The 26,174-nt window shown below is 38.7% G+C and overlaps 1 protein-coding gene across 3 annotated transcripts in view; it reads left to right on the forward strand.

Annotated features, from left to right (window-relative positions):
- The window catches only part of ACACA (acetyl-CoA carboxylase alpha), a 271,848-nt gene that overhangs the window by 106,399 nt on the left and 139,275 nt on the right, over window positions 1-26,174 (forward strand). For all 3 annotated transcript variants that reach the window (XM_046675864.1, XM_046675867.1, XM_046675865.1), the window contains 16 exons: window positions 302-408; window positions 3,148-3,258; window positions 8,418-8,627; window positions 11,838-12,008; window positions 13,072-13,233; window positions 13,637-13,800; window positions 16,148-16,298; window positions 17,375-17,478; window positions 19,237-19,318; window positions 19,760-19,905; window positions 20,959-21,109; window positions 22,444-22,578; window positions 22,930-23,076; window positions 23,425-23,613; window positions 24,313-24,413; window positions 25,437-25,525. In XM_046675864.1, the coding sequence (XP_046531820.1) occupies window positions 302-408; window positions 3,148-3,258; window positions 8,418-8,627; window positions 11,838-12,008; window positions 13,072-13,233; window positions 13,637-13,800; window positions 16,148-16,298; window positions 17,375-17,478; window positions 19,237-19,318; window positions 19,760-19,905; window positions 20,959-21,109; window positions 22,444-22,578; window positions 22,930-23,076; window positions 23,425-23,613; window positions 24,313-24,413; window positions 25,437-25,525 (2,220 nt within the window). The remainder of the gene's footprint in view (window positions 1-301; window positions 409-3,147; window positions 3,259-8,417; window positions 8,628-11,837; window positions 12,009-13,071; window positions 13,234-13,636; window positions 13,801-16,147; window positions 16,299-17,374; window positions 17,479-19,236; window positions 19,319-19,759; window positions 19,906-20,958; window positions 21,110-22,443; window positions 22,579-22,929; window positions 23,077-23,424; window positions 23,614-24,312; window positions 24,414-25,436; window positions 25,526-26,174) is intronic.

Here is a 26,174-nt window from a genome sequence, read left to right on the forward strand (position 1 = left end):
TGCTGTGAGAAGTTTGACGTGCTTTTTTTTTTTTTTGGTCTTGTGTGTCCTTGCATTTTTATAAGTTGCTGCCTGTTAGCTCTCCTGGCTTTTTCTAGCATAAGAACCCAAATTGCCAGGTTCTGCTGTGGCTAAACACTACCTTTAACTCCAAGAACTGATCAGGGTTTTATGGCATCCTTCTTTCTCCCATGTCCCCTCAATTTTGGATAAAGATGAGGGCATTTCAAGAAGGTATAGCGGAATATTGACAAGAGAGAAGCTCTTATAGCTGCTTTTAAGTCACTGTTATCTATTACAGGTCTTCGTGTGGACTGGCAGGAAAATGATTTTACAAAACGTATCTTGAATGTTCCCCAGGAATTATATGAAAAAGGTTATGTGAAGGATGTGGATGATGGGCTAAAGGTAGGTTACTAACTCTAGGGAATGATGTCTTTCAAGTGACCAATTATAGTCACAAATACAGGGATTTGGAGCCTGGTTCATGATACATACTCATTAGGGTTGTAAGAGCAGGAGGTATAGTTTACAGAGCGAGAATTTGACCTAAGACCAGGAGATAGTTTACAGAGTGAGGATGCGACCCAGATTTAACAAAAATAATTTAAATTTGTTTTGAACAGGCTGCTCACCTGGACAGAACATTTCTTGGGTGGTTAAATTGTAGCTTTAAGGAGGTACTGATTCTCATCTCCACCCTGTTAGTATGTGTGGGCTGGTTAGGGGTGGGATAGGGGTGTGTGGCAACAAACAGCACACTTTTTTCCCCTGCTTGAGTTCAGAACCAAGAAGCTAGGCAGATAGAGATCAAAATGTCAGCTTTGTTACAAATAGAGATGTTGATGAAAATGGCTTTAGTGTGTAGCAACAAATCAGATTCGTAAACTGAACGTTAGAGTTAAACAGGCTCTCTCACTGGTTACTAGTGGTGCTGGATAAGCACAGACTTCCCTCTACAGAGACAGCTTTTTACCATTCAGCTTATTGTATGGCCGAGAGCTGACGAGGAGCATATGATCTGTGCAGTGGGCTGATCCCAGAGGGGAAGAGGCTGAGCTATGCATGCTTAGTTCTTCCTTCCAAACTGACCAATCACATAATTCACTCTTTTTTCCCTTGGGGAGGAGTGAAGGAGGGAGCTGAGAGAGGCTGAAAGTGTTACATGGACCCAAGCAAAAGAAGATCTTTTCTCCAACATTACCTTTTCTTTCTGTTATATTTGTCTCCAGTTTGTTCCCTTTTCACTTTTTAACTAGTTGGAAGGATCAGTTTTGCCTCCAGGTAGATTGATGAAAGAGACTATTTTAGAAAAACACAGTACTTGTGTTTGACTTGTATGTGATAAATTCAAGAGGAGCACTGAATGTTCCATTAATTTTGCTCTTTTGTTTGCATTTCAAGTTAAGCATCCTGTAATGTCCTTAATAAGGAGAATTAATATTTCTAATTGAATTGCAAATGCAATATTTTATTTGCTTAATTTGCAAAAGAGTAGAAGCTGTTTGTAAGGAACTATTGTACATATCAACGAAAATTCATTTTTTTTCCTGATTATAATTATAAAGTTTTCTGGTAGAAACTTTAAGAAAGCCAGAAAAGATGTGATGATAAAACCACCCATAAACCCACCATCCATAGATAAATCCCATTAACGTATTCATCTATTTTCTTCCAGCCTTTTTTGATTCATAGATTCATATATTGATAATCTTTGTTAATAGACTCCCATAATTATAATTATTGTGATAATTATAAAATTAGGGTCCTACTATATATATTACTGAGAAATCCTAGGTTTTTTTCTTCTTAATATTGTATATAAGCACTTTCCTCATGGCATTAAAATTCTAAAATATTTTAAATGGATGACCTGTGCCTAGAGCTTTCATATATTTTTCAAAGGCCTACCTTCTTTCTCACTGATGGCATATGAGCTACCCTACTTTTTAAGCTCTTTTCCATTTGTGGCCATTTCTTTGATCACTTATCACCCAGTGATTGAGTTCATCATGCTAACTCTGTTTATAAGCATAGTAATGGATAGAGTTAAGAGAAATTTAGAAGAGATGGGACTATGAGTGCAAGATTTTCATGCCTAATCTACTGACTTAAATTAAAATTTGAAATGGTCTTTTTCTAGTGACACATTTTTTGGATATTATTATAACGTAAACTTTAAAAGACTGGAATGTTTTGACAAAGGAATGACTCATTTTAAAATTTTGGTTAACTTTTTCTCAATTTACTTTTTGCCTTAACAGTACAGTTTGGCCATCTTTCATATTATTACTTGTAAAAACTACCTCATTCCTTTTAATAATTGCATTGTATTCTAATATGTGGGTATATCTTGATTTGACCAGCTGCCTACTTAATGGATGTGTAATTAATTTTTGAAAAATTTTAGGATCATCACCTTATTATAAAATGCTGTAAATGTGAAAAGCACATTTAGAACATATATTGAAAATTAGTTTTCTGACTAATTTTATTAATATTTTGATATCTTGTTATTTTTCTCTTTTACAAAAGTTGAGTGAGAAAAAACTCCTGGATACGTGAGAGTTGTGATTTGTTAAGTCTTACTTATATGTTATCAGAAGCTATACTGAGACCATCAGCTTATATTAAGTGAACTACTTGTGTCTTGTTTTTAAATAAAAATTATGAGTAGTACATGAATACCAACATACTATAAGAAATGTGAATATTACAGAAATATATACAATAAAAAGTGAAAGTTTATATCTACCCATCTTCCTTTTATAAATCACCACTGGTGTCTATTCTAGACTTATTTTTTTGCACTTACATATGTGGGTGCATGAATGCATGCATAATCATATATAAACATACAGTTTTATTTTGTTTTTGACTGATATGGGGCTGTCTTAGATTGAACCATAAGAAATTGCCAATATTCAACTATTTTTTACCTACAAAAAAGGCAATTTCTATTGGTTCAAACTAATGCTACAAATATTTTTCTATTACTTATTTTTTTCACCTAATAGTATATCTTCAAGATCTTTCTATTTTACTACATGTAGACCTACAAAATGATAGCATTTTTAAGGGCAGGAAATGCCAGGTTTCTCCTTACCTACTCATATCTCCCTTGTTTCCATTTTTCTCTTCCTAAAGGCAGCAGAGGAAGTTGGATATCCAGTAATGATCAAGGCCTCAGAAGGCGGGGGAGGGAAGGGAATCAGAAAAGTCAACAATGCAGATGACTTCCCTAACCTCTTCAGACAGGTAGAGTACAAGTTGTTTTCGTTTGTTTGAATTAACATGTATATCAGAGATAAATGATTTAACTTACACCATAATTTGGATGTCCAGAAAATATTTAATTTTTTATTTTGTCTGTAACTAATCTAATCTTTTTCTCTAGCCTCTACCTGCTTATTATCAGGGAAAAAGTGTTAATGAAATGTCCAATTCAAGTTTCATTCAATTAGGTAATTCAAACAGTAGAGTTATTTTCTCTTATACTAAAAGTGCTCAGTTTCTCAGATAGCTCTTGCCTGTATAGTATGTGTGGCTCAAAAGACCTCATAGTGACAAGGAAGAATCAATGCCTTTCTACGTTTTTGTGTCCCTCTTCTGTTGGCACTGTAGATAAAGTATGTGGTGTAGTTAACTCGATCTGGATGCTCTAGGCTTGGCCAGGCCCAGGCTCTTTGTTGACTTTACCTTACTTCAGTTCAAATTGGCTGCAGGCTCCTGAGTTTCTGCCACATGTGCCATCTACCCTGCTGGCCCAGCAGTCTACACCCTAGCCTGTGCTGCATGGCCACCATACCCTGGCACAGAAACCCTATGGCAGGCGCAGATTCTTGAGAACTGAGGTTGGCTCAGGAAAACTAAACTTAGGATCTTTCTCTGCCTAACCCTGTGATTTACAGCCAATTTGATGTGGCCATACTATATGTTGGTTCTGGAGGTCAAAGAAATTATCTTTTTTTGGAATCTTAGAGAGAGAAGCTAGAGACAGGAGTTTCTTCTTCCTTGCCCTCAGAGTTACCCTCATGTTCTTGACTCACTTCTTTTTCTCCTAACGATACCCAGAAAAAGATGTCAGGCAAAGGAAAATTGCAGCACATTCTGGCCTTGTCACTCTCCTAGCTTCTCATGTTTTCTTATTTTTCCCAGAATCTTTTACTTTGCACCATCTTTTACTAGTACCCCTAGCGACCTTTTATTTGCACTCTTTTTTTTGAGGAAGATCAGCCCTGAGCTAACATCTGCTGCCAGTCCTCTTTTTGCTGAGGAAGACTAGCCCTGAGCTAACATCTGTGCCCATCTTCCTCTACTTTATATATGGTACGCCTGCCACAGCATGGCTTGATAAACAGTATTTAGGTCTGCACCCAGGATCTGAACCTGCGAACCCCGGGCCACCAAAGTGGAGCACATGAACTTAACCACTGTGCTACTGGGCTGGCCCCTAGGTTGGGATCTTGGAGCAGTAAGAATGAACTGGAAATAGGCCAGCCCTCACAGGGACTAAATCTCAGCTTCAAAACACTCAACCCTTGATTGAAGCAAGGTGTTCTAGGATTTCTAGTATCCCTAGCCACTAGCAGGAAGCAAAGATAAATTCTCTCCAGAGAAAGATGATGTTCAGAACCTCAAATTATTTCTGTTAATTTTTCAAATGTACTATCAAGCAGCCAGTTAAAAAGAAGCAGGCATATCAAATTACATGATTGAAAATCAAGAAAAATAAAAGTCAGTAGAAGCAGACCACAGAGAGTTTAGATAATGGATCTATCAGACAAGGAATTTAAAGTAACACACTTAATGTATTCAATGGAATTAAAGACAAGATTGAAAATTTTGGCAAAAAACTGGAAACCATAAAGAAGAAACAAATGAAAATTCTAGAACTGAAAATGCAATAACTAAAATTAAATCAATAGAATTTAATAGCATATTAGATGCAGTTGAAGAGAGAATTAGCAACTGGAAGATAGGTTGGAAGAAAATTCAGACCAAAGCATAGAGAAAAGGATGAAAAATATAAAAAGAACACGTGAGAGATGATTTGCAAGGAGGACCATGATAATTCCCCCCATCCCTATATACACACCCCCTTACGGTATGATTTTACCTCTCTCCCATCAAGGGGTAGAGTTTTTTCTCCCACCCTTTGAATTTTGACTGGCCTTGTGACTTGTTTTGGCCAATAGATGTGTGGCAAAAATGGTATACACGTTTTGGAGCCTTAACCTCAAGTGATCTTGTGGTTTCTGCTCTCTTGGAATGAGTCTCAGATGCCATGTGAAGAGCCCAGTCAGGCCTTCTGGAGAAAGACAGCCCACATGAAGCAGAGATGAGTTGTCTCAGCTGAGGCTTCCTAGACTTACTTGCTGACAGCACAACATTTGAGCCATGTAAGTGAAGCCGTATTAAACTATCCAACCACAGTCAAGTTTCCAGATGACTACAACTGCATGAGTGTCTCTAGGCCTAGATCAGCAGCAGAACTGCCAACTGAGCCCAGCTCAAATCACTGTGAGCAAATAAAATAAAATTATCCTAAGTGTCCTAAGTCACTAAATTTTGGGTGGTATGTTAGGTATCACTGCATAACTATCACAGAAATTAACATTTAAAGTTGTGATAGATACTGTCATAAAAAAGAAAGGTAAAATATGTGGCATTGACTTTGAGACTGGCCTCATATGTGGAGGCTGGAAAAATGGTGAGAAGGTTCTTAGTGAAAGCTGGAGGCATAGTGAACAAACTCTTAGTGGAGACTGGAGAGGCAGTAAAGGAATTGTTATTAGAATCTGGGAAAAAAGGTACCAATGTTCTGTAATGATGGAACAATTGCCTGAGGTAACTTGGAAGATAAAGAATGTATTTAATGAACTTGTGGACCTAGATAAAGAGATCTGTTGACAAAGTGTTGAAAGTATCTGTTGAATACTTCAGGTTGCTTATGCTAAGGAACTATGAAAGAGAAATGAGCTCAAGAAGGTGTTTCAAACTTGTTGAGTTTGAAAATAGAACTGTTTCTCATTCCCAGTTTCTCGAGCTGGCAAAAGATTCTCAAAATGACATCAGGGTAAAGGCCAAGTCAAGAATGCCTGTGAGATCCTTTACAATGTCAGAAATATTTAAGACAGTACCTGGGAGATTACCTCTCAGCTAGCAAAAAAAGGGCTTGTAAGAATCTTAAGGCTGTTGTCCTACAGCAGCCTGATATGCCCGAAGTACAGAGAGATCTGTGCAGAAAAGTTATGGATATGTCTTTTGGGGCAAAGAGTGAATCCCCCAATATGATTCATAGGAAGCCAACAAAATTTTCAGGAGACTTATATTGATGAATGCACCAAAGGGACTAAAAGAGACAGAGACAGGTCAAACTTTAAAGAGGCCTCTGGGCCTTCAATTTTCTATGAATAAGAAACAGACTGAAAAAGTTAATCACCTGTAAACATTAATCATTTCTAATAAAAAGAAATTTTTTGGAGAGCAGAGCCAGGATCCCAGAGGGCAGAGCTAAGAGCAGAGGGAAGTCATGGATTAAGAAACCACTCCCAGGGAGCAGAATAAGACCCTAAAATAATAAGACATTCCATGCTTCTGTAGTAAGGGAATCCCACAACATGTACCCATTTGAATTTCAGAATTGCTATGGACCAGTGACTGCTGTGTATCTTTCATCCCCTCTTCTTTGAACAGGAGTGCTTTTACAGTTATCTGCTCCCCATCTCATCATTAAATATTGGGATTGTTGGGGGCAGATAACTTGTCTTTTTAGTTCTCAGATCTTTAGATCAAGAGAAATAGCACCTGAGGAGCTGTACCCAAGAAGTTTCATTTGCTTCTGGATATGACTCATGAGAAAATGGATGGCAAGCCTGATGCCATGATTGGATGACTTTGGGGGTCTTGGGAGGGGGTGAGTCTATTTTGCATGTGGGAGATATGTGACTTATTGTGGCTGGAGGGCAGGCCATAGTAGATTGTTTACAGAGATGGCTGCAGTAACTCCTCCCATCCTTATATGTATGTCCCTTTGCAATGTGACACTGCTTTTTCTCTCATTAAGAAGTGGCATCTTGTTTCCCACCCCTTGAATCTTGGCTGGCCTTGTGGCTTGCTTAGACCATTAGAATGTGGCCAGAGTGGTGCTAAATTCGAGAGCCTAGAGCTTGTGAAGCCTTGGAGTTTCTACCTTCACTCTCTTGGAACACTGCATTGAAGAAGGCTGGTCCAGCTTACTGGGGAAGGAAAGGCCGTATGCAATGGAGATGAGCTGTTGCAGTCGAGGCTCTCCAGACCTACCAGCCAACATTTACTACACAAGTCGCTAGACATTGAGTGAGACCATTCAGCCCCACTCAAGCCACCAAATGATAACATGAGTGACCCCATGGAAGACCAGAAGAATAAGTGCCCAGATGAGCACAGCATCATGAGCAATAAAATGGTTGACGTCCTAAGCAAGCCACTGAGTTTTGAGGTGACTTGTTATGTAACAAAACAGAGCATAAAGGATACAGAGCTTAAAAGACATATGGGATACATGAAATCATCTAACATCATATACTTTGAGTCTCAGGAGAAAAGAGAGAGAATGGAGCAGAAGCCATATTTGAAGTAATCTTGAAGCAGAAGCAGTATTTGAAGAGATAACAGCTAAGAATTTTTCTGAATTGATAAGAGATACCAAACATAGATTCAAAAAGCACTGTGAGTTCCACAGGACAGGTATGAAGAAAACCACATCTAAGCTTATCAGAGTAAATCTACCACCCCACTCCCCTAAAAAGAGACAGAGAAAGAGAAAATCCTGAAGCAGCTGGAAAAAAAGATTACTTTCAGAGGAGTAACAATAAGATTACTTTCAAAGGAGTTACTTGCAGGATAGCTGACGTCTCACAGTAGAAACAGTGGAAGCCAGAAAACATTGTGATGTTTTTAAAGTGCTGAAAGAAAATAAATTGCCAGTGTAGAATTCTGCATCCAGTGACAATATGCTCTGAAATGAAGATGAAAGTTCTTTGACTACAGCAATATCATATATGACATCATGTTAATAGGAAAGCATCTAGTCTGGAGCAAGTTGTTCATTTGGCTGTTTGAAGTTGATGACAGTATTTTGCCTTTCTGTGGGATTTGTGTGTGTGTGTTTTCAGAATAATTTGTTTTTACCCTTGTAATACATTGGATGTTTGTATGTTTTTGTATTCATCATTTAATATTGGTTGTATAACTAAGAATGCAATATCTTAAAAATAGATGAGGGCATGAACTATATTTTATTTATTTTTGTATTACTGATTAACACAGTCCCTCACACTGCTAGGCAATCTGCCTATTGAAATTGAAGTAGCTTATCATAGAAAAAAATGCTTACCACTTAAGAATTTGTTTTATTTCCTTTTCTAATATAGGTTCAAGCTGAAGTCCCTGGATCTCCTATATTTGTGATGAGACTAGCCAAACAATCTCGTCATCTGGAGGTACAGATCTTAGCAGATCAGTATGGCAATGCAATCTCTTTGTTTGGTCGTGATTGCTCTGTACAGCGCAGGCATCAGAAGATTATTGAAGAGGCACCTGCTGCTATTGCTACTCCAGCAGTATTTGAACATATGGAACAGGTATGTTTTAAAAAAAATCAGTGTACTCTTTTCATTAGGGACAAAGAAGAGAAATGGTTTGGGATCTTTAATCTTATTTTTTGTTTTTTTTAAACAAGCTCATGGTAAGCAAGTAGTTCCATTTTCTAGATTGATTGTCGTTGAATCTTCAGGTGAATTTATTCAAATCCATTCTCTCTTAAAAGGTCCTCTAAATTTCTTTTTTTGTTTCAAAGATTGGCACCTGAGCTAACATCTGTTGCCAATCTTCTTTTTTTTTTCTTCTTCACAAAGCCCCGCAGTACATAGTTGTATATTCTAGTTGTAGGTCTTTCTGCCTCTGCTATGTGAGACGCCACCTCAGCATGGCTTCATGATTGGTGCTAGGTCCCCACCCACGATCTGAACTGGCAAAATCTTGGGTCACCAAAGTGGAGCGTGCAAGCTTAACCACTCGGCCACAGGGCTGGCCCCCCTCTAAGTATCTTTAAAGTTTACATATTCTCTATTTTTGTATAGAAAAGAATCCCTCAACAGTTTTGCAGGGTCCCTTGGAAATAGTTGTAGTTTAGAGGTCTGAACATGGTCTTTTCTGGAATTGTGACTCAGTCTTCATTTTATTGGAGACATATTTTTCATCTCTTTTTTCTCTTGAATTCTAAACAAGCTAAATATGTGGTCATCTGTGTTGGAAGTTTAATTCCTCTGTGTGTGTGTGTGTGTGTGTGTGTGTGTTAAGATGTATTCTTTAACTGCTTTAAGAAAGAGGCCTCCAAAATACAGTGGATTAAACAAGGTGTAAGTTCTGTTTCTCTCTCTCATCATAGTTCAAAGATGAGCTGGCGCCAGGGACCCAGGTTTATTGGTCGGCCATTCACTAGAAAAGGGTTAGCAAAATACAGCTTGTAGGCCAAATCCAACCTACCACCTGTTTTTGTAAATAAAATTTTATGGGCATATAGCCATGCTCATTTATGTATTATCTATGACTGCTTTGTCACTGCTATGACAGAGTCGAGTAGTTGTGACACATAGTATATGGCCCACAAAGCTGAAAATAATTACTGTCTGGCCTTTTCTTGAGAAAGGATGCCACCCCTTTCTCTAGGGTGTCATCATCTTCCTGATTAAAGCTTGCTCACAAGAGTATGTTTACATTGTAGTCTGTGAGAGGGAGAAAAGAAGGACATGGAGGGCAAGCATATAAAAATATGATCTAGAATTCACACGTATTACTTCTGCTCACATTCCATTGGACAAAATTCAGTTACACAATCACACCTAGTTGCAAGAGATGGTAGGAATTGTAGTCACTTACTGGGTGGCCATATGCTCAGCTGAAATTCAGGAGATTCTGTTACTAAATGCAGAGAATTAACGATGCAAAGAAAAATTACTGGAGAACATTTAATAATCTGCCTCAGTCTTTTCCTCTTGCTCTGCATTATCCTTCCACACCCTTTTTCTTTCTTTAGAACATACTTAGTCTTTCCCCAAAGAAGACAGCCCAAAGTCCCATCCAGTTATTACGTTCAGTTCAAAGTCCAAAATATCTACAGTCCTCTCCATTAACTGTGCTTGTGGCTTTTCATGGGCCAGTGACCTGAAATATAAGTTATCCACCGCTTGTCATTCCTCCTTCCCCGATATACCTAATATACAGTGGTAGAATAGGAAGAGGATAACTCCCATTTAGAAAAAAGAAGAATGAAAAATACACAGTAATCATTGGTCCATAGCAGTTATTGAATCTTTCTAGGCAGAAATTGTGGTGATTTCCTGCCATGTCATGGAGTAATACCTCAGTTAGCCCTCTGGCTGCCCCTGGTTCTCCTCTCTGGAAGTAAATCCCTTGCCCATCATCCCAAGCACCTGGCTTGGTTCTCTAGGAAGTTCTTCCTTGTTCAGTTTTCTCTGTGATTGGGTTTTGGAGACCATCCCTTCTTTGGCAGAGCTTTCACAGGTCACTTCGTGCTGGTGCAGGATTGGGCCACAAAATTTATGCTAATTATCTGTCACAGGCTTTTGAAGGCCAGGTTTATTATTTGTTTAGAAATACAATTTCTTCAAAACTTAGTAAGGTTCTGGACTGTTTGCTTCCAGTCTGCTTGAGGGATGAGTGACCACACTCCACGATTTCTAGATAAATAACTTTTTCTCTTTTATTTGATCTTTGACATTGGGTTGCATTGGGGTGAGAATCTACTTCTAGTTTTGGAGTATGAAAGCTGTTAGTTTTTTCAATTTCTGACTGTTTCTAACCATTTTTCTTAGGGCTTAGTTGGCGTGTTATCTGCATTCCAAGTTATTGTAGGAGACAGTTTACCAAATGTTTTGTTATAACAAGGAGGCCACCAGCTTTCCAGTTTGCAGCGTTTCCTTGCTACCCACTACCTCATTGCTAAGCCAGCATCACATATTTTCATTTTTTTAAATAGCAGCATCCTACCCAAATTTCATAATTTGGTTAATGTACAGGTTAAGCTGTTGTAATAAAGAGATCCAAAAAATACAATGACCCAGATATGATAGAAGTTTATTTTTCCTTCCTATCATAATCTGAGGTGACCTCTCCAGGGCTGGTAGGACAGTTTTGCTCCCTGAGGCCATCTTGGGATTCGGGTTCTTTCCGTTTTGTTTTAACCATTCTTAGTATGTTCTTATTTGCATGGTTGAAACTGGTTTGTAGCATCATGACCATATTTCAGTCCATAGAAGGGGAAAGCCAGACGTAGAGGACAAGCAATTTCCTTGTCAAAAGATGATTCAGGGATTATGCATATCACTAACTCATGCTGATATTATATTGGTCAAAACTTAGTCACCAGCTATAAGAGATGTTGGAAAATCTAGTCTCTAGCTGATCGCCATGTTTCTAGGAAGACTACTAGGAATGCTGGAAGCTAGAGCTCAATGCTGGAAGCTAGAGCTCAATGAAGAGTCTTGCCACAGTATTGTTTTGCCTGCATGTACTTATGCCTTATAGGGTGAGGTTGCCCATGATCCCAAGTGAAAAATACTGTTTTCCCCCAGCTTTGATTTGGCTTTGTCATCCATGACCAGGGATCTTATGTAATAATCAGAGAGGGTGAAATTTATTTTCATGTCCTAAAAGCCTTTGGTGGTCCTTATAAACACAGGATATTTGAGTCAGGGAGAGGCTATAGATAAGCAGTGGTCCACCAGCTGGACAAATGAGATATTTACATTTGTTTATCTTTCTTCTTTGAGTGTGCTGTGAAACTTGCCAAAATGGTTGGTTATGTGAGTGCTGGGACTGTGGAATACCTCTACAGCCAGGATGGCAGCTTCTACTTTCTGGAACTGAACCCTCGGCTACAGGTGGAGCACCCTTGTACAGAGATGGTGGCTGATGTCAACCTCCCTGCAGCACAACTTCAGGTGAGTCACCCTGATCTTGGCCCAAAGAGTTGCCTAGAGAAGTTCTGAATGTCAGAGATGCCTGAAAAACTGGTTTAACCAGTGTCTTATAAGAGAAAAGCACCTCTTAGCTGAGTCTCATGTAATGTTCATCTCTCGTGCCGTGTGGGTTGTGATGTGTAGGTTGGTTTTCCTGATGTCGTACAAGTCTAGGAATATTATTATATTTTTTATCCAGACACATCTGATTTAAACTGTCATCTTTTAGAAAAACTTTCAAAGTAATATGCTTTAATCAGTTGTTTTAATTATAGAAAACCTTGCAAGTTTGTAATTGTCCTCTACACGTTTTTACTGGTATTCTATATTGGAGCAATTCCACATGAGAGTGATGATCAAGGTTTTTCCTGGCAAAACTGTGGCAATACACATTTATATTTATAGTATTTAAAGTGGTAGCTGTCAATATTATTTTCTGCATTCAGCTCAGGAAACAAGTGTTAGGGGATGCAGTAATAGCTAATGATGAGGTTTGATATTATTTGTGTCTAACGTATTCTTTGGGACATAACATAACATTGGGAACCTCTTCTGGATTCCAATTAAGGACTAAAGATTGATTTATTGATTGACAGATTGATTGATTGACAGATTGATTGATTTGATTTTTTTTTTCCCCCCAGTGGTTTGTGGGGATAATTCTGAGGTAGTTATGATATAGTTAAGACTTTTTAGCTGTCTGAACTTTTTGGATAGCCATTGACACTGACTCTTCCCTTGGATGTTTTCATTCTGATCCCTTGATGGAGAAATGACAATCGAGGGAAATTCATGTCCTATTGCATTAGGAATTTGGAACTTTTTAAGGAGTGGGAAGTATTTAGCAACTTAATCTGTAGTGACATATTTTGTTTCAAGTAACATAGAGTTACTAATTCAATGGTTGTAGAATACAATCTATAAAATTAAAATGTTTTAGATGGTGGCTACTAAAATGAAAAGCCTTGTAGGTAATCTGATAGCCTACACATTTTAAGGAAAGTAACTGTGAAAAGTGAGTGATGTGTGTTTTATTACGTTTTAGATTGCCATGGGAATCCCTCTATACAGAATCAAGGATATCCGTATGATGTATGGGTTATCTCCCTGGGGTGATGCTCCCATTGATTTTGAAAATTCTGCTCACGTTCCTTGCCCAAGGGGCCATGTTATTGCTGCTCGGATCACTAGTGAAAATCCAGATGAGGTAACCCATCACTTAAAAGGTTTACACTTTTATTTTTCCTGTGAACTTTAATATTAAGATAGTATCTGAGGGCATACTTCTGAAATATCTTGGGGCTTCGTCTGGGGAGGGAAATTTATGAGGTTTCATCAGAGCAGACAAGTTAAGTGATCACTCTTCCATTGGTCATTTAATCCTACTTTAGTTACTGTAGAGTCCTCAGTGGGTTTGTAGCAGTGGATGTTGGCTCTCAAGTCTTTATGATTATTGTGCATAATTTTGTTTCTGCTTTTGTATGTGATTAACACAGAGCCTAAACAATGAGTACATAAATGTTCTCTTCTTTGGAAATATAATACAGTCTCTCATATTCTTCATTCTCTAACAGGGTTTTTTTTAATTTTTAATTTTTTTTCCCTGACAGGGTTTTAAGCCCAGCTCAGGAACAGTTCAGGAACTGAATTTCCGTAGCAATAAGAATGTTTGGGGTTATTTCAGTGTTGCTGCTGCAGGAGGACTTCATGAATTTGCTGATTCTCAATTTGGTCACTGCTTTTCCTGGGGAGAAAACAGAGAGGAAGCAATTTCGTGAGTATAATATCATTTGATTGCATTTTTAAAAATAAATTCGTGCTAATCTTCAGTGAAGATGTGAGCGAGGGAATGAGACTCGTTTATCTGCTACAAAAGTACTGTCATGGACAACCTTTTTGAAGAAATACATCTTCGGTTGTACTTGCGTTAATGTTGTGTTAAATTATGCAGTGTTTGGCAGAGGTTTTTCTTTTTGTTGTTCTGAGCCTTTTCAAGTATTTCTGCTTTCAAATATTTTTGATAAACTTATGAAAATTATTACTTTAAAGATATCATATTTCTCCATAGAAACAATATTGTTATTGGAGAGAGGTCGATTCTTGACCAAGAGTTTGGCATCATATAAATCACAGATAAGATCTGTTATTAGTCACCAAAATAAAGGTATAGCTGTAAATGTCCTATAGTCATTTAAAATAATAAACTGAACTGCTTGTTATATGAAAATGGCATAAGAGAATTGTCCACATTGTTTATATAAGAGAACTCAGTGTGCAATGAAATATATACACAGCTTATACAAATATAACTAATGTATCATAAGTGTTATTAGTTAATATAGTATTAAACATATACAGTAAATTAATAACAATTAAAAAGTAGGGCTCTAGGGGTAGTTTTGACAGTTTAGGTATTTTAGAATATCCAAAATTCAACTAGTTCCTTGTATTTTTTAATTGTCTGTTTCCTTCTAAATGCCTTCCTGTGGCATTTAATGCCATTCCTTTGACCTTTGAACTATACACATAGACTAGCAATCCATAAGTATTTATTAATAATATTGGTCTTTAATAATCTTTTTAGAAGTAGGGAAGTCTCAATTTTTCTCTATTTTGTCCTCTGCAATTCTTCCCATTTATTCAAAACTGTAAGTGGAATTTTTCAAAATTAAAGCAATGCCACCAGAAAAACCATCTGGTATAAAGTTGCCCTTTTTTTTTCTTTCACAGCCATATCCTGCTTTGCTCAAGTGAAGAAGGTTTACGCTAGAGCTTGCAAATCAATGACTTTCTGACAAGTCACAGCCACAGATGTGTTTTGATTGGCTTACAGAATGTTAATTTTTTAAAATTGCCCATATTTAAAAATTGGGAGATGGAAATAAATATATGGATTTCTGCCTTCTCTAAAAATAGGATGATAATGACACTGTTGGTTTTATATTCCACTTGGCAAAAGTTAACTGAAGCTTTGTGTGACTGCTTCTTTTAATTGAGAAGCAGTAAAAGTAATGAGCAAGTCATTCCATAGACGTCGAAAATGCAGCTTAAAAAAAAACATTCTAGGGGCTGGCCTGGTGGGATAGTGGTTAAGTTCATGCCCTCTGCTTCAGAGGCCTGGGGTTTGCAGGTTTGGATCCTGGGTGCAGACCTACACACTGCTCATCAAGCCATGCTGTGGTGGTGTCCCATATACAAAGTAGAGGAAGATTGGCACAGATGTTAGCTCAGGGACCATCTTCGTCAAGCAAAAAGAGGAAGATTGGCACAGATGTTAGCTCAGGGTCAATCTTCCTCACCAGAAGAAAACAAAACAAAACAAAACTCTCACATGCAGTGTCAGGCTAATACCTGACTGTACCCAGCCAGTTGCCTCATTGTATGGAAACCTTTATTTTATTTTATTTTTTTAAGGAAGATTAGCCCTGAGCTAACTGCTGCCAATCCTCCTCTTTTTGCTGAGGAAGATTGGCCCTGAGCTAACATCCATGCTCATCTTCCTCTACTTTATATGTGGGACGCCTACCACAGCATGACGTGCCAAGCAGTGCCATGTCTGCACCCAGGATCTGAACTGGTGGACCCGGGGCTGCTGATGCAGAACGTGTGAACTTAACTGCTGTGCCACGGGGCCAGCCTCTGGAAACCTTTAAATTAAAGTATTAGCATGTGTCAAAATTCATTGAATGGTATACTTAAAATAAGTATGTTTTATTGTATGTAAATTATGCCTTAATAAAATAAATAAAGTGTAAGGAGAGGAGAATTATGCCCTAATTCTAGTTAGCAGTAAACAAATGGAATAATGGAAACCCAGTAAGTGAAAGCTGAGGATAGTTTGCACATAATTCGTTCTGTACTGTGTGTAATGAAATGTATGTGATTTGCTGGTGCACTTAGGGTAATACCAGAATTCATAAGTTTACTGGCTTCTTGCAAATTCTCCTATCTGGAACACACGTAATGAACACACTTACGTTTGTACTGTCATTTGTTCTTGGAACTGTCTGTCTCTCTCTCCTCCTTCCTAAGACTCCAAAGGAATGAAACGATTCTTTAAAATGATTGAAAAACACTAAACATTTGTTGCTAAAACAGATCTGCCTTTGTTCTTCTCCCAGAAACATGGTGGTGGCTTTGAAGGAGCTGTCTATTCGGGGTGACTTTCGAACTACAGTTGAATATCTGATCAAATTGTTGGAGACTGAAAGCTTTCAGTTGAATAGAATTGACACTGGCTGGTTGGACAGACTGATAGCGGAAAAAGTACAGGTGTGTGTTTCTCTGTTTGCAGAAACAGCTTCTGGGATTGGGGATTTTGTTTTTTTTTTTTAAAGATTGGCACCTGAGCTAACAACTGTTGCCAATCTTCTTTTTTTTTTCTTCTTTGCTTTTTCTCCCCAAATCCTCCCAGTACGTAGTTGTATATTTTAGTTGTGGGTCCTTATAGTAGTTGTGGCATGTGGGATGCCGCCTCAGCATGGCCTGATGAGCAGTGCCGTGTCTGCGCCCAGGATCTGAACCTATGAAACCCTGGGCTCCCCAAGCAGAGCGCGTGAACTTAACCACTCGGCCCCGGGGCCAGCCCCTGGGATTGAGTTTTTATAGACTTGTTGTATGATCAGTCCATGTCACTAGGTAAAAGTTATTTTATTCTAATGTGAGTGGTTCTTGATCTACTTGGAAAAATTTAGGAGTTAGTGTAATTTTAGCGCTGTAAGAGTTCTTGTGCCTGTGTTATGCAGTCATTTTATATGTTCTAGTGTTACTTCCTGGGATATATTTGAAGAGAGGAATGTAGGGATTGAAATGCTTTCTCTTTCCTCATTTGATGCTAAATCTGGTTCAGTTACCAACTTTTACATCTGTCTACCAAGTGCTAATGAGGGGCTTCATTTAAATCGACAGAGTTACCCCTTGTTCCTGAATTGCTGGAGTATTCTGAATTACCCAAGATTTTGTATAAAATCATTAGATTCACGTAAATTATCTGAAGGTCCAAATTTTGGTTATATACCATTTTTCTTTGAGATTATCAATAGCCAGATCTTTGTACCTTTTTGAATTTATTTCTGACAATAGCTTGCTTTTGAGCTGCTCTTTGATTGGCTCAGTGGAAATCTTGGGGAGAGTGAAGGGGAAGATGTTTTTCATCTCTGTTCAGGTGAGGCCTCTATTCAAATTCTAAAAGTAAATGTGTTTTTATCTAAAAAATCAGTTTGGGGCATAAGACTGGAGGTTCTCAATACTGTCTGTTTCTTCACATTATATTTGAGCCTGATTTAAATTGAGGGGCCATGGTGCCAAGTGACCATGCTTTTGATCTGCTCTCTTGTTCTTCCTTGTAGGCAGAGCGGCCTGACACCATGCTGGGCGTTGTGTGTGGGGCTCTCCACGTGGCAGATGTGAGCCTGCGGAATAGCATCTCTAACTTCCTTCACTCCTTAGAAAGGTAGGCTTTGTTTCTCACAGACTGTGCAGGCTGACTGATGGTCCTGAGTGCAAGACTAAAGTTCAGAGACCCATTTATTCATTTCTCTGTTCTTGGCAGCTTGTGAGTGCTACCTGTTGTTAACTGACTATGGGGCAGGGGAGAGAAGGGATATAGGATTTATGGCAAATTATTTTAGAGTTCTAACTTCTGATTCTAGAAATTAGCTTACACCACAATTAGAATAGGTTGCTTTTTAAAAACTGGAATCCAGCTGAAGTAAACATTCAGTCCTGTACAAGCATCAAATCTCTTCGAACCTGGTGATGAAAATCTGGTATTTTTCTCTTACTTTGAACCCTGAATATGTCCTATATTACCTGCAACACTTTTCAGGAATTAATACTTGAGGCTGATATTCAAGATGGCCTCATGAGTCTTTCAAGTAGAGGATCAGATGGTATGGGGCTAAACTAATTTCTAACACTGGTTTTGGAGACTAAGCTGTGCCTTTGAGTCCCAGGAGGAATTTTCCAAGAGGCTAATCATTTTAAAGCACTTTAATCACAGGCACTTTATTTCCTTCTGTGTTGTTAGACTTATATCAGCTCCCATTTGAGGTGTCTAAAAGGAAGAAAAGAAACAAAATTTTAAAAATTGAACCAAGATTTCAGTTATTCAAGTCTTACGATAAATATCTTTCAATATGTTACTCTCATGGACTAAAACCTTCAGCAGCTCACATTACCCTTCTGTATCAAATCTAAATCCCTCAGTGTGACTTTCAACTCCCTATAGACTTCGGCCCTTTTTTAGCAGTCGAGTCTTACTTATTTCTGTTTCTCAACATGCAATCTCTAACCTAGTTAAATGGTTTTCCTACTGGTGTACAAATGTATCACGTGTAATCTCCTCTACAAGCTCCCCACTCCTTTTTAACATGTTTTTTTCAGCTTGTATTTTTAAATAGTTTCAGACTTGTAATAGAAGAGTTGCATGAAAGTACAACTTCTGCATATTCTTTGCTCAGATTCTCCGATTATTAACAACTTGTCACGCTTGCTTTATCACTCCCTCTATTATTATCAAAAGTCTTTCTTGAGAATATTTCCCTCCTTGGCAGTGTCCTTCCCTTTCCCCTGTTCCCAGCCATGGCCTACTGCCTTTTGTTTTTCTAAGACCCCAGATAAAGTCCCGGTTTATAGGAGTAGGTGAGGGTTGATTATACTGGGGCTTTTTTTTAAGTTTTAATTTTGTCTATTTTTAAAAACAAGTAATATATTCACATGGTTCAAAATTCAAAAGGCACGAAAAGGTATATAGTGGAAAGTCTCCTTCTTATCTCTGTTCCCTGGCCACTCAGTTTCCTTCCCCTTAGTCAACCCATATTACCAGTTTCTTCTTTAACCTTCTAGGCTTATTGTAAACTTATATAAGCATATATATGTAATATTCTTCTTTCCACCTCTGTTTTTTTTAAAAGATAATTGGCAGCATACTCTAAAACTGTTCTATACAATTTCACTTGCTTTCTTGACTTAACAGTGTATTTTAGAGAGTATTTCATGTTAGTACATAAGACTTCATCTTTCTTTTTAATGACTGCATAATATTCCATTACATGGCTTTTTCATAATTTATGTACCAGTCCCTTGCTCATGGTCCTTTAGGTTGTTTCCAGTTGATAGTCCAGAAAATGCTCTAATCAATAACTTTTGAGATTCCCTTATAAACTTTTAGAACTTTCTAGAAGTGTCTCTCACATTGTTGTTGTTTCAGGGGTCAAGTCCTTCCTGCTCATACCCTTCTGAATACAGTAGATGTTGAACTTATCTATGAAGGAGTCAAGTATGTGCTTAAGGTATGCTGAAACCCACTGAAGCCTACAGCTTATTTTTTCTCTCTCTTTGTTAGCTTGCTTTCTATAGGTCAAGAGACAGGAAGAAAGTTTGATTTACTGCACGGCTGGGTATTAGTGAAGTTACGGTCATTATTTGTGTCAGTAGCCTGAAGCGGTATGATTCTATGAAATATTTAAGTTGTTTCTCAACTTGACTTCTGCAGCCAAGCGTTAAAGGGGACAGAGAGCAACCAGAACAGGGAGAGGAAGCATCTAAGGTCACCCTATTTGCTTGCAGCAGGGCTGAGCCATGCCCACAGACTGATGCTAAGAGCACCAGTGCCATGAATTTTCTTCTTCTCTGACAGACCTTCCTTACCTATATCTTTGAGGTATTGAATTTTTTCTGAGACTCCACCTGGGGACACACTGACTGTCCCTTCTGGTTCTTGTTCCCTATAGGTGACTCGACAGTCCCCCAACTCCTATGTAGTGGTCATGAACGGCTCGTGTGTAGAAGTAGATGTACATCGGCTGAGTGATGGAGGACTGCTCTTGTCCTATGATGGCAGCAGTTATACCACGTACATGAAGGAGGAAGTGGATAGGTGAGTGGCTGTTTGAGGTCCATTTGCTGGTCATTGTATCAACCTTTCCTCTCAGCAGTCACTAGCTCTTGGGATTTTTCAAGGCCTTTTTTGGTGCTCTTTTTTTTTTTTTTTTTTTTTTTTTTTAATATTTTATTTTTTTCCTTTTTCTCCCCAAAGCCCCCTGGTACATAGTTGTATATTCTTCGTTGTGGGTCCCTCTAGTTGTGGCATGTGGGATGCTGCCTCAGCGTGGTTTGATGAGCAGTGCCATGTCCGTGACCAGGATTCAAACTGATGAAACACTGGGCCGCCTGCAGCGGAGCACGCGAACCTAACCACTTGGCCACGGGGCCAGCCCCCGGTGCTCTTTTTTTAATTAAAAAAAGTGAAACAGTACATGCAGTTACCAAAAATTTCAAGAGTACAAAAAGTGTTTACAATGAAAACGTTGTCTCTGCCACTCCATATGAGTAGACAATGAAAAATAACTTCCCCTCTTTTTAAGCAACCGTTGTTAACAGTTTCTTGCTATGTGCATATGCAAGTTACATATATGTACATATGGTGTTTTCTTTTAAATACATTCACAAATAAAAATAACCTTTAGATACTGTTCTGCACCTTATTTTTTCCCTTTAAGATATGTTGTAGACTGTTCAACACCAGTCGTTCAGTATTGTTGTGATATTTAAATGAGTAAATGTGTAGAGTGCTTAGAACATTGCCTGGGACATAGTAAGGATTCAAGAAATGTTAGCTATTACATCATCATCATCTTCTTGTTTTTTGTTTGTTTCTTTTTGCATAGACGTACTTGTTCTTTTTAATGGTTGTATAGTATTGCATTATATGGATGTATCATAATTTATTTAATCTGACTCTTATTGAAGGAAATTTTGGTTATTTAGCATTGTAAACAAAGATAGAATGGATCTTCTGTGTGTGTTTGTGTGTGTGTGTGTATGAATAAAGTTTTCACATTTTGTTTTTTTTAAGATTGACATTATTCTACCATTCTCCTTTACAAGCTGAGGTGCTTTATTGGCTTACGTACTCCCACTTATATCCTAGGTATCGCATCACGATTGGCAATAAAACATGTGTGTTTGAGAAGGAAAATGACCCTTCAGTGATGCGCTCACCTTCTGCTGGGAAGTTGATCCAGTACATTGTGGAGGATGGAGGCCATGTGTTTGCTGGCCAGTGCTATGCTGAGATTGAGGTCAGGGTGGTGATTGGACTTTTGGGTCATGGGAGGGAAGGTGGGAAAAGTGTTGGCTGGATTGGACTAGGACTGAAGAGTAACAGAAAGGAAATAGAAAATAGAAAAGAAAGAACATCATTTGGTTTAATTGGAGTTATGAACCTTAAGATTTTAAAAACAAGTAGAAAGCTCACAGTTTTTCTTTGACAGATGAGGAATCTCTAGCTCTAAAAATAGATACTAGGCAACAGCACTTATTGAGTGTTAGGTGTTATGCTAAGTGCTGGTTGCACAGAAAAAATATGATAGGTGGAGTGGGGTCGCAAAACAGACAAGTAATGAAATGTGAATTCTGAGAGAGCTAAGCAAAAAGTGCAGAGGGCTACCTAACCCACATCAGTGTGGGGCTGGGTAGAGGTGGGTGGATAGTAAGGAAAGACTTCCTGAAAGACAGTCTTTGATATAAGTTTTGAAAGATCGATAGTAATACACCAGGTGAAGACGGACAGGGAAGAATGTTTAAAGGTGAAGGAACAGCGTGTACAAAGGCAGGAAGCTAGGGAGTATGGTATATCTAGGGAACTGCAAGTACATATTGGTATTGCTTGAGAATGGACCAACGTTTAATGGGAAATGGCAAGCAAAGATGCTAAATCAGTAATCAGAATTTGAGATTGTGAAGGACTTCATAAGACACACTGAGAAGTTTAGACCATCCTGAAGACAGTGGGGATCATTGAAGGATTTTACACAGAAAAGTGATATAAGATTTGGGGTCTAGAATGATTGCTTTTAGTGACCTTCTTGGAGGTGTATACCAGGCAGGGAAATCTGTTGAGAGGTTTTTGAAGTAGTCTTGACCAGAAATGATGAGGGCCTAAACCAAAGGGACAGCAAGAGAGGAAGATTTTTGAGAGAGGTTTAGAAGATATGCTTGGCTGGGCTTGGTAGTTGGTAGATAAAGGAGAAAGAGGAGTAAAGAATGAGCCTTAGGTTTTGGCCTGGATATCCTAGGTAGATAGACAGAGTGAGCACCTGGATCCGTGAGTGTGAGGAGGCTAAGTTGTTCATCACTTCTAAGTACCAAATAAGTAAAAACACAAACTATGGCAAAATGGATTTCAACGTTAGGAACAGGAAATGTCAGTAGCTGTCATTAATCCCTAAAGCTAGGTTCTGAAAAATTTTCTAATTGCCTTCCTTTGTAGTCTGGAGGTTTTGATAGATTCCCATTTTTCTGGATTGAATTAGATATAGTCCAACCTAGATGCTGAGGGAAAAACTGACCTGTTTAAATTATTCGTCTGTGTAAAGAGAGGTCAAACTCTAATTTTATTTATTTTTCATTGTAGGTGATGAAGATGGTAATGACCTTAACAGCTGCAGAGTCTGGCTGTATCCATTATGTCAAAAGGCCTGGAGCAGCTCTTGACCCTGGTTGTGTAATAGCCAAAATGCAGTTGGACAACCCCAGCAAGGTCCAGCAGGTGAGCAGGAAGGTAGTTTTAATATTGTTCTCCAAGAGCTGATTACATGGCGGGTAGTTTGGAGGAGCAAGTGATATTAATGCTTGGTTTGACAGTTTTTCTTAAACTTTTTCCCCCTGATCTTATGCCTTGTATTTGTGCCTATAGTATTATGGAACTAGAGTTTGCAAGGGTTACTATAATACGAAGATTCTGTGATTCCCTCATGATGCTTCTTCCATTGACTTTTCCTTATAGTAGGGTATGGTGAAGGGATGTCTTGATCTTGAATGATGAATCTAAGTTGCAGTGGTGTGTTTGTACCCTGAATAGAAGGTAGTGGATGACTTGATCTCTCATTGGGGTTGACAGGCTGAGCTTCACACGGGTAGTCTGCCACGGATCCACAGCACAGCACTCAGAGGCGAGAAGCTCCATCGAGTGTTCCACTATGTCCTGGATAATCTGGTCAACGTAATGAATGGATACTGCCTTCCAGATCCTTTTTTTAGCAGCAGGGTATGAATCATTTCTCTTGGGGAAGGGACGTACAAATAAGGTACCTGTTCTCCAAGATAGTTTAAAAGTTGCATAAGAATTTTTTTTAATAAGGAGGGAAAGAAAGCTATTTGGCCTGGAACTCTGCCATATTTAGTTGTGGGATTTGAAGTCTTTAAATCCTTGCTTCTTAGCTGTGTCATTGACTTCACATTTAATTGCCATTTAAACCAGAGAACAAGGGCAGTGTTAGATGCTTATATTGCAGTTTCACAGTAAATACTATATAATAGTGAATTCAGATATATCATTTTATTTGGGTGATTATGGTAATTTTGTCTGGATCCTATTTTATTATTTCCTTCTCAGGTAAAAGACTGGGTAGAGCGGTTGATGAAGACCCTCAGAGATCCCTCCTTGCCTCTCCTAGAATTGCAAGATATCATGACCAGTGTCTCTGGCCGTATCCCCCCGAATGTGGAGAAGTCTATCAAGAAGGAAATGGCTCAGTATGCTAGCAACATCACATCTGTCCTCTGTCAGTTTCCCAGCCAGCAGGTATTTATAGAGTAACACTATCATTTTCTACCGGCTACCAATGCTGGAGTTCATGTTGTAGGATTCCTTCCTATTTGCATCTTCCTTACTATCTGAGTGTTGTGCTTTTGCAGTTTTAAGCATTTTGCCCTTCACAAAACTGCCTCAGGCTACAAGCCCAATAATGAAAGTGCTGTTTGTGAAGTGTAAAGTATCTCTGGTTATGAGAAAAGCATATTGGCCACGTACTCCATAGAGGTTTGTTCTTGGGGCTATGCCCTAATTAGAGGTATTTGGGTGAGTTTAAAGTAGAGGGATATTCATAGTTTTATTATCAGACTTCCTTCCTACCTCAGCAGCATACCTACCCTTTGCCTATAAAGCAAATTTATATTTAGAGAGTAAAGCTGGGCAAGTGGGGAGTAAAGTTTGGACCTTGACCTTAAGTGTATCTTGCCTCTCAGGGCCTCTGGTAGGATGGTAGTTTTTATGATGCACTCTTTAGTTCATCTGGGAAAGAGTGAAAAGAAAGAAAAGTTGCTTGCTTATTTAACACAAGCCCCTAAACTATGTCCAGTAACTTCTAGCTGCTCCCAACAAGTGAAAGATGGTAATTGTCATGTTAAATTTTGAAGATTCCTAGTGGTGATGCTATACAAGCTAATGTTTTGGGTCCCTTCATTGAGTTGGGCTTCATTTTTTCCCTTTCTTATGCTTTAGATTGCCAACATCCTAGATAGTCATGCAGCTACACTGAACCGGAAATCTGAGCGGGAAGTCTTCTTCATGAACACTCAGAGCATTGTCCAACTGGTGCAGAGGTACTTACATGTAACTCCGGATTCTCAGACCTGTCCATCCCCATACTTTCTTTTCTTCTAAGTAGTCAGGAGGAGATTCGACTTAGAGAAATTAGGAAGTACTTGCATCTTAGAAAATACCTTATTATCTTCTAAATATCTTAGACTTGTGAGCTAAAGCTAACGCTCATACTCAATATTTCTGATTACTCCTTTCTAATCTGCATCTTTCTGTCAAATATTAAGGCACAGAAATTTCATTGTTTTCTTTTGCCTTGCAATTTTGCTGAAACTCCTAATTTTTCTTCTGGCACAGGGCCCAATGTGACATTTGTTCTTAGTTTATGGAGCCAACTATTGAATTAAAGGAATATTCACAGAACGTTTTCAACTTTCAGATACTTATAAATTTTTCAGATATCTCTTAGCTATTTCAAGGGTATGGTAATCATTTCTACCAAGCAGTGGGAACTTACCAAGGTATTGTTAGGTAGGGCTATCACGTGGGTTTCTTTGTGGTTTTTTTTGGTTTTTTTGAGGAATATTAGACCTGAGCTAACTACTGCCAGTCCACCTCTTTTTTGCTGAGGGAGACGGGCCATGAGCTAACATCTGTGCCCATCTTCCTCTCCTTTACACGTGGGACGCCTGCCACAGCATGGCTTGCCAAGTGGTGCCGTGTCCATACCCGGGATCAGAACGGGCGAACCCCAGGCCGCCGAGAAGCGGAACGTGTGAACTTAACCACTGTGCCACCGGGCTGGCCCCTCACATGGTTTTTGATTTTGTTTTGTTCTCCTTTTTTCTCTTTTTCTTTAGAAAAGAATCTTGTCTATAGCCGGGTTTCTTTTAGGCTTGAAATTTAAATTAATCTGGTTAGTTGATTCTAGGCTGGCCCCTGTCCTGCCCTATATTCAGAGGGAAAGCAGTTCGGTCGAAAGTCTAGAAAGTAAATCTGGGCCCCAGGTTTATTGTTTAATAGTCTGTTATTTAGTAGTGTTAACCTCTCAGGTTTTTCAGTGGAGACTTTTTATGTTTGCCTAGGTACCGAAGTGGCATCCGAGGCCACATGAAGGCTGTGGTGATGGATCTGCTGCGACAGTACCTGCGAGTAGAGACACAATTCCAGAATGGTAAGCCTCTTCCTGAGGACTCTGTATCTGAGACAGTTTCTCCTTTACGACTGTGCAACAGCTGAGCTAGTTCATCCTGTCACTAACATTTGTCATTGACGAACTGTCTCCTTTCACCACTCCCTTAAAAACTAAACCTCCATATCCCACGGGTGCCAAAGAAAGAACAACAAAACACAACTTGATGAGCTTATGAATTCAGTGTGCTTCTGGGAAGGACCTGAGATAATTTTTCTAGTAGAGATTAGCATTCACGGTTGATGTCTTCTTGATCTTGTGTAGTGAGAGTTGGTTTATTCATGACCAGGTTGAAATTGAGAAACCGTATCTGAAGAGCTTGCCTCTCAGCAGCTAATCCATGGATTGGACCATAGGCATCTGAAAAAGGCTCAGATTTTCTAGTATTTTTTAGTGTATCATTTAGGTGGAATTTATCCCTGGCTTTCTCTGAAGAGCTTCACTAAATGATGTCTAAAGTTTCTAAATGTGAAACACCCTGGCTAAGATGTTAAAGGTACATATTGCTGATGTTGCTTCCTGCCACAAGATGGCAGTGAAACACCATAGAATTTGAAATATTTTCTAATGTTTTCTTCTATTTTGATCCCTTTTACATCCTTTAAAGGATGGCTCTGCCAATCATAACCAG

Source organism: Equus quagga, chromosome 11 (assembly GCF_021613505.1).
Source record: "Equus quagga isolate Etosha38 chromosome 11, UCLA_HA_Equagga_1.0, whole genome shotgun sequence".
NCBI classification, from domain to species: domain Eukaryota; kingdom Metazoa; phylum Chordata; class Mammalia; order Perissodactyla; family Equidae; genus Equus; species Equus quagga.